Source organism: Glycine max, chromosome 4, assembly GCF_000004515.6.
Source record: "Glycine max cultivar Williams 82 chromosome 4, Glycine_max_v4.0, whole genome shotgun sequence".
Taxonomy (NCBI): domain Eukaryota; kingdom Viridiplantae; phylum Streptophyta; class Magnoliopsida; order Fabales; family Fabaceae; genus Glycine; species Glycine max.
The window spans coordinates 32,144,899-32,153,922 of NC_016091.4; the positions used below are offsets into that span (position 1 = coordinate 32,144,899).

General features: G+C 36.0%; 1 protein-coding gene across 1 annotated transcript; it reads left to right on the forward strand.

Annotated features, from left to right (window-relative positions):
• Positions 1–2,770: 2,770 nt before the first annotated feature.
• On the forward strand, positions 2,771–4,761 carry LOC102666172 (uncharacterized). Its single transcript, XM_006579136.1, has 5 exons — positions 2,771–2,776; positions 2,875–3,305; positions 3,387–3,650; positions 4,284–4,518; positions 4,618–4,761. The coding sequence occupies exons 1-5, from the start codon at positions 2,771–2,773 to the stop codon at positions 4,759–4,761; spliced, it is 1,080 nt and encodes a 359-aa protein (XP_006579199.1).
• Positions 4,762–9,024: the final 4,263 nt, after the last annotated feature.

The window sequence follows — 9,024 nt, forward strand, 5'->3', positions numbered from 1 at the left end:
TCGTGGTTTCCTTTCTTGTTGTGCTTACTTGGTGATAACTCTGTATTTGTTCAGATGTCGTCTGGTCCAAAGACATTCTATATATTTCTTCTGTTTTCTTCCGATCTTTGATCGGGAATTTTCTTTCCTTTTTTGCTTTCTCCCACTCTTTGATTAGGAATTTTCTCTTTTTGTCTTCTTCCACTCTTTTGATTGGGAATTTCCTTTTTTTTTTTTTTTTGTTTTCTTCTAAGGGCAAGGATTGACATTCTCACCCTGGGTCAAGGTTTATGGTAAATTGGGATTTTGGCTCAAGGCTTGTAGCATGGCTAGATATGATATATGTCAGGGTTTGGTTCAGTTCAGGGATAAAAGGGGATGTCCCACATTATTTCCATGACACAAATGCAACAATGATGATTTGGAAATTTTATGCAAAACTAGTCGTGCATGCACCTATGTGGACACTCAAGTGATGCTAGGGCTTATAATTCATTCTCTCTACTTTAGTCAACCAAGTGTTTCCAAAATATGTTCTTTTATCAATCTGTGCATTCATCCGAGTCTATTTTGGGTGTTCGAAAAAACTTTCACAGCATTTACCCTTCAGGTGTATACACATGTTTTTCAAAAACTGGTTATGATCAGTGAATTTTTTTCAAAGAAAAGTTGGAAATTATCTCTTTTCACAAGCATGTTGTTTTTTAGCTAGATAACTTTTTATTTTTATTTTCTTTTTTCTTTTTTTCTTCCTTCTTTTTCTTTTCTTACTTGCTCTCTTTTCCTTTTCCTCTTTTTTTCCTTTTTTAGTTATTTGTTGATTTTTTTATTTTTCTTTTCCTCTCTAAAAGATCGTGCAGACGGGGGCGCATACTACCTACTTACGTCTAAACATAAGGTAAGCGAAAAACGCACGAAATGGTAAGTCGCAAAAACGGTGACAAAATAACTGAGAGCCATAACGCCGAAAAATAATAACAACAATATTAATAACCATGTGGACAATAACAGAAAAACAGTAATGTCAAGCAATATAGACAATAATAGAAAACATCAATAGCAAACTAACAAAAGAAAAACAAAACAGTAATGTCAAAAACAAAAGTACGGTGACTGATTAAATTCTGATCAGTTTTTCCTCTTCACCAATTACTCTGTATTTGTTGCTATTAATTCATGCATGATTAGTGCTTGATTAATTGTTTATGTGCTTAATTTATGTTCATGCTTAATGATCGTTCATGATTAATTGGTGTATGTGTTGCTTAATCACATAATGAATGCCTTATGTTAAATTTCGATTAGTAATTTAATTTAGGGTTGGATTAAGTGGTTGAACTGATAAAGGATAAACTCTCGTAACCTAGGATAAGAGACTTGCTTGTGAATCAAGGGGAAGCAATGTGTTTTAATTCTGATATTTCTAATTCAAATCTATTCGCTGTTTAATTTACAAAAGCAAACAACCCCCTCCCAATTCGTTACTATTTTCCTACTATTTGTTATGAACGTTTGGTTGACCATTGCTCGGTGGGAGACGACCTAGGATCACTTCCTAGATACTGCATTTTTTAATGTTTATTTGATTCGGGTATGGCCTCGATCATAGACACATACTCAGCTTCTATTGTGGATTGAGCAATGGAGTTCTCCTTTGTTCCCCCACTTATACTTTTTCATTCAACATTGTCTCCTGCATAGTCTACATCACAGTATCCTACCAACCTAAAATATTGATTCTTCTTATAGAACCAACTTTGGTTAATAATACCTACTAGATAACATAAAATCCTCTTAACAACTTTGAGATGAGACTCTTGAGGATCAAACTAAAATCGATTACCAGAAAAGAAATTCAGAAAAAGCTTTTTAAAAAAGACACATCTTTTCAAACCATTTTGAAAAGGCACGAAGGGCCTATATATATGTGTGTGTCTAACTTCAAAAAGCAATGAGAGAGATATTCTAAGAGAACTTCATTGCCAAATGCTCTCTCAAAAGAAACTCTTGGGAAAACACTTGCAAATCCATTAAGAGTTCATCCATGGACTTCAATTGTAATATCCTTCTCTTCAAGAGAAAATTCCTTTTCTTTCTTCTTATACAGAGAGATTGTTTAAGGGACCGAGGGTCTCTTAAGTTATAAGGAATTCTAAACACAAGGGAAGGATTGTCCTTGTGTGGTTCATACATTGTAAAAGGAGTTTTACAAAGATAGTGGAAAATCTCAAGAGGGTTTCTTGGGGACTGGACGTAGGCAATGGACTTTGCCGAACCAGTATAAAGCTGTGTTTGCATTATCTCTTCCCTTATCTCATTTATTTTATTGCAATCAATTTTGTCTTGCATGTTTAAAGAACAATATTAAATTGATTGCGGCTTCTTTTTCTTTATTCTGAGTCTATCATTTAGAAGGGGGTTAAAAGCTTGTTAGTGGGAAAATAATTCAGCCCTTCTTAAGTTATTGAGGCCGTTGGTCCAACATTTTAGGTTACATGTAAATCCATATTGCACCGGAGGGCCATCATAAGACCACATTCACCTGTCCATTCAGCACATTTGCCTACACCAGGATGTTCTTTAGCCTATGCAACGCTCTTGGCACCTTTCAAAGGTGCATGGTGAGTATCTTTTCTGATTTATTAGAGAGTTGCATGGAAATGTTTATGGATGATTTCACTGCTTATGGTTCCTCCTTTGATGCCTGTTTGGATAGCCTCTCTAGAGTTCTTGACCAATGCATTGAGACTAACCTTGTTCTTAATATTTGAAAAATGTCATTTTATGGTCCATGAAGGTATGGTCTTAGGGCATTTGGTCTCTAGTAGAGGTATCGAGGTCAATAAGGCCAAAATCTATGTTATTACTTCTTTTCCTTACCACGCTTTTGTGCAGGAAGTACGTTCTTTCCTTGGAGATGCAGGTTTCTGCAAGAGATTTATCCAGGATTTTAGCAAGATTGCCTTGCCATTGTCCAAGCTTCTTCAGAAGGACGTAGATTTTGTGCTTGACCAGCCTGGCAAAGAAGCACTTGAGGAGTTGAAGAGGAGGCTTACCACTTCTCCTATCATGCATCCACTAGATTGGGAGCTTACTTTTGAGCTCATGTGTCATACCTCTAACTATGCACTTGGGGCTATTTTGTCACAGAGAGTTGATAGACTATCACACATCATTACTTATGCCTCACGCACTTTGGATGCAGAACAAGTTAACTACACCACCACCAAAAATAAGTTTTTAGCTATTGTTTTAGCATTAGATAAATTCAAATCTTATTTGCTTTGCTCTCATATTACTGTCTTTACTGACCATGCAATTTTGAGGTAGTTGTTGAAGAAGCCTAATGCTAAACCTAGGTCGATTAGGTGGATGCTTATTCTTCAGTAGTTTGATATTGAGATTAGAGATAGGAGTGGTGCGGAAAACTTGATTGAGGGACCTGTGGATTCCTTTCCAATTAGGAATAACTTCCCTGATGATCATTTGATTCAGTTACATTCATCACATGTCACACCTTGGTTTGCTGACATTGTGAATTTCATTGTTCCATTTGTTGTCCCACCGCATGCATCTAGGTCTCAAATAGATAAACTTAAGAGTGATGCCAAATATTATGTATGGGATGATCCTTACTTGTGGAGGTTTGGTAGTGACCAAGTGATTCGTAGGTGTGTGCCCGATCATGAGATTTGGTCTATTCTTCAATTTTGTCATGGCACACTTACCGACAGTCATTTTGGTCCTCAATGGACTGCTATGAGGATCTTAGACTATGGGCTCTATTGGCCCACCATTTTTAGAGATGCTCATCATTTTTCCACCACATGTGAGTAGTGTTAGAGAGCAGGAGGGACCATTACACATAGGCATGAGATGCCCCAACAACCTATTATTTTCTCTCAGAGTTTTGATGCTTGGGGTATTGATTTTATGGGTCCATGTCCAAGTAGGTTGAAGCTAAGGCCACCAAAACTAATGATTCTAAAGTTGTTGTGGATTTTGTGAGATCTAACATTTTTTGCAAGTTTGGTGTGCCTAGAGCCATTATCACTGACTAGGGGGAGCCACTTTTCTATCAGGTCATTGGCATCCTTGCTCCAGAAGAATGTGGTTATGCATAGAGTTGCTATAACTTACCATCCCCAAACTAATAGGCAAGCAGAGGTTTTTAATAGAGAGATAAAGCAAGTGTTGCAGAAGGTATTGCATCCTAACATGAAGGATTGGAGCAAGCTACTTGAGGATGCTCTATGGGCCCACATGACCACTTACTAAACACCTTTGGGGTTGTCTCCCTATAGGGTGATTTTTGGTAAGGCATGTCACCTTCTAGTGGAGATTGAGCACCATGCTTATTGGGTAGTGAAGGGTTGTAACATGGCATTTGATGAAATAGGTATGGAAAGGAAGCTTCAATTGCATGAACTTGAGGAGATCCGCTTAGATGTCTATGAGAACTCCAAGATTCACAAGAAGAAAGTGAAGAGATTTTATGACTCTAGGATTCTTATGAAGGAGTTCCATATTGGCCAAAAAGTGCTCTTGTTTAACTCTCGCCTCAAGCTTATTTCTGGTAAACTTTGATCTAGATGGGATGGTCTTTTGTTATTACTAATGTTTTTCCCCATGGTGCAGTTGAGATTAAAAATGAAAGTTATTGGAAAAGTTTTCAAAGTAAACGGTCACCAACTCAAGCTTTTTCATGAGAGCCCCCAAGTGGAGGAGGAATTTGTGGCGGACTCTCTGGTTTTGCCAATTTTATGTGATGATGTGCCTTGAATGGCACTAAAGGAGTTTCTTTCCTTTTTCTTTTATATGTTATCATTTTGGTTGCATTTCATTACATGCTCACATTGAGGACAATATGCATTTCAAGTGTGGGGAGGGTTTAGAAAAAATCTATTTTCTATTTTTCTTTTTTCTCTATTTTATGTTTGTTGTATTGGTTTTGTTGTTGTTATTTTTGTTTCTATATTTTGTCTATTTTTTTGTATCTATATCTATATGTTGTTCTGTTTTTGTTGCTTTTTTCTATTTTTTGTTTGTTGTATTTGTTTTGTTTTGTTGTTTTACTATTTTACTGTTTTTACATACAGAAAATTAAAAAATAATAAAGATTTTTGTAGTTCATGTTTTCTAATGTTTTTTGTTGAATTTAGGCACTCTTCATGTTTTTTTATAAGATTTCTATCTTGTATAAATTGTAAGAGATGTACCATCTTTAGTTGAGAGGTTTCATGCTTGGTGTGAACCATTGTTGCCATTGTGGAAGTGGTAAGTAGGCTTGGAGAAAAATTTGAGGCGGATCATGTGTGATAGAATTATGCCTTGTGAGTTTTTGGGATTTTGTGGATGGATTGCACTATTTCATTCATTCTCTTTAATGTGTGATTTCACCCTTGTGCTAGATTACTATAGGTTTTGCCTTGCCTATTTTATCATTCCTTGTTACACATGCATTGATTGAGGTGATTTAGACCTTCTTTCTTTTAGCCACTAGCCAAATAAGCCTACCTTGCATTGATATCCATTGTCACCCTCTTTGAGCCTTTAACTCTTTCTTTCATTTTGTAGCTCATTACAAGCCAAAAAGTGGAAAACCATGTTGTCCTAGACTTTAGGGAGAAAAGGGACCTTCGAATTGTTTTGGGAGTGGGTTTCAAGCAAGTGTGGGGGATTTGTACTTTGTTTTTATGAAATTTCCTTTTTTCCGTCAATTCATTTTTCTTGTGACATGTTGAAAAGAAAAAAAGAGAGAAGAATACAAAAGAAAAGAAAAGAAAAGAAAGGAAAAAATAACAATAATCATAAAAGAAAAGAGAAAAAATGGGAGTATAAAAAACAAAAGTTCAAAAAGAAAAAAATGTACAAACAAAGAAAAGAAGAAGAAAAAAATGAAAAAAATGTGTTGTGGTTCATTTTCATTCTTTTAACCCTCTTTTTACTTGTTGGCTTACTCTGCATTGCCCCTCTTTTTCCTTAGTTTTAGCCTAAATATCCTTCGTATATTCACCGTTACCTAAGTCATACATTATAAACCAATAAAAGCCCTTTTGATCTTTTGATGCATGTGTAGTCCAAGTTGAATGAATTAGAGTCTTGCCAAAATTTGGATGTGCTAGTTACACGTGGTGTTAATTTTGACTTGACTACTTGTTCACTTTGCGTTTTGTGATCATGTGTTCATGGATTGCTTGTTACCTTGAGGCTATTCTTCCATTTTCCATCTCTCTCATTTTTGTGCATTGTTAGGATCCATTGAAAAATATGTGTGCCTTGTTCATACCTTTCTTTTACTTGTGGTTATTTTTTAGTATAGTTTGATTTCTTTTTCTTAGTCTTTCTTATAGTTTTGCCCAGGTGTGCAAAAGATAAAGTGTGGGGGAATTGAGCATTTATAGTTTAGTATTTTTCTATTATTCTTAGCTTATTTGACCTCTCGTTGACTCATATTTTCCCACCTTAACTCAATTTTGGTCTTAGGCAAATGATTGAGCTTAATTGAGAATTGATGCTTGACCTATCTACCTCGGGTAGGGCCTATAGGACACCGCAGAACTCCAAATGAAGCATGCGACTAGTCCCTTGAAAGATAAGAAAAAGAGATTCAATTTTGTAAAAAATAAGCATGGGTCAATTCTTCCATTTCGAGAGTCAAATTGGGTTTGGAAGTCAAAACATCTTCCCTTGAATAATTGAGCTATGAATTTGAGCTTTGCCTTGTGTAATTAGTTTAATTAGGTAGATTAGATGGGCCTAATCAAGGCCCATCCTCTCCTTCTGAGTAGTCACTGTATATGTTAGTGGAGTTAGTTAGTTACTTCATTTTGTATAAAAACATATTTAGAAACTTGTGCTAACTTTAGGATAAAAAAAATTCTCTTTTTCTCTCAATTGTTCTTCATTCTTCTTCCTCTTTTCACTTTCGTTCTTCCTTTTTCTTGCACAAATTTTGATACTTTTCCATTGGTGATGATCATGGAAGGCTAAACACTCAATCAATCCAAGGATCCACTCCAAGCAAGGCTGAATTTGAGTTCTGGTTTAGTATTTCTATTATGTGTGAATGTTCATTTTTTTCTTCAATCCTATTTTCGATTTTCATGATTATGAATATGCTTAGGATTGAAAATAAATTAAGTTATGGATTCATTTCCTAATTTAGAAATTTAATCATAGATTGTTTGTATGATATTCCAACCTAATTTGTGATCTCAATGAATTTAGGGATTAATTTGATTGAAGTAACTCTAATGACATTGATTGAACTTTCACAACATGATCATTCTCTACAAAAGTGTGATAATTCGAATTGATTGGTTTGGTGAATTGGATTAATAATCTCAAATCTGTTTTACAACCTATTTGTGCAATTTTGTATCTTCCTGCAAATATGTTTGTGTTTCTGCAACTAAAACTCTGTTTTAGTTTAGATTTCACACTTTTGTTTTGTGTTATCACATTTCTTTCCATTGCCTACAAACTATTCATTGAAATTCCCCCTTGGTGTTTATAAGCAAATTAAAGAAGGAACCAAATTGAATCCTATCTCTGAGTCGACCTAGGTTAATATGTATAGCAGAATTTCCTAGTTTTATTTGTTTTGTAGCGATTCGACAACTGTCAGACCCTAATTTCATCCGGGGACTATCATTCACGGATGTTTTGATTCTCGCTAGCCGAACTGTGTTGTTCGACACCAGTTACCGCGCAAGATGAAAGATCGTTTGATATTTTGGTCAAGGATGAGAAAGATACCAAAAGGGAGGGGCAAAAGGGTCTTTTTAGGTAGTTTTTTGGACCCTAGCTCGCCCAGGCTAGCCTCTGGCTCGCCTAGGCCCCCAAATTGCTTAGGGCTGAAGGAACCAGCTCGTCTAAGTGAGCCAGTTACTTCAGGATGAAGCATCAGCTTGCCTGGGCAAGCTGCCATGGTCCCAAATGCCATTTTCCCTATAAATAGCCATGAAGGGGGGCTGAGGAAGGGATTTCAACATTCAGCATTGAGATATTTTGAGAGAAACAAGGGAGAAGAAGAAGAAAGAAGAGAAAACGAAGTCGAGGCGCTATCGAATCGCGACTGCAATCAACCTCTACATTGTTCTTCATTCGGTGTTCTTCGTTCGTCATCCGGTAAGTGTTTGTTTTTAAGGATTTGAACATGATCTATGCACCCATAGGGGTCCCATTTTTTGCTTTGTGCATATTCATCTCCTTCTTCTATCATTGGTAATCTCTTTTCTTTTGTAAAGTTCAATCTTAATCGATCATTAGTGTCGTAAGTCATCTTTTAAAGACCTTAAAAGTTAATAAACAAAACCGAGATAAAACTAGCATATAACTGAATTTCTCTCCATCAAAGCCACTTGAGATCGTTCAAGGTCCAATGCCTTAATGACCTTTTTTGTTTCAGTAATAAAAATGAATCTTTCAAAAGCCTAAAACCAATTCAACACACATTTTTTTTGCTTTAAAGAACTACGTAGGTCTAAATTCCTCATTGCACCTGAGGATACATAAGAGCAAGGGCATTCCCCTTGTCGACCCCAAAAAAATAAAAATATAAAAAAGGGAAACTAAATAACATTGAAGTCACGTTTTTTGCACACTCGATTAAAAGGTTGTCATCCCTTGTGACGGGCGCGTGGGGTGCTAATACCTTTCGTATGCGTAAACAACTCCCAAACCCTTCTCCTCAATATTCGCAGACCTCTTTTTGGTTTTTCTAATGTTTTCCTCGAATAAACAATGGTGGCGACTCCCACGCATTTTCCTTTTTGGAAGACCCTCCTTTTTATTTCGCCTCGACCTCCCGTCGAAGGATAGGTTGCAACAGTTGGCGACTCCACTGGGGAATTTTTAGTGAGTTAGGCCATTCGATCAGTGTGCAATGTTTTATCATGACTTCTTCTTTATTTATGTTCCCTTTTTCCTTTTATATTTTGTTTTGTCCATATTTGTATATAACCCTTGCTATGTTACTGTGTTTTTTTGTGTGTGTCTATCTATCTATTACATTCATAGTTAGGAATATTTGTTTGTTCT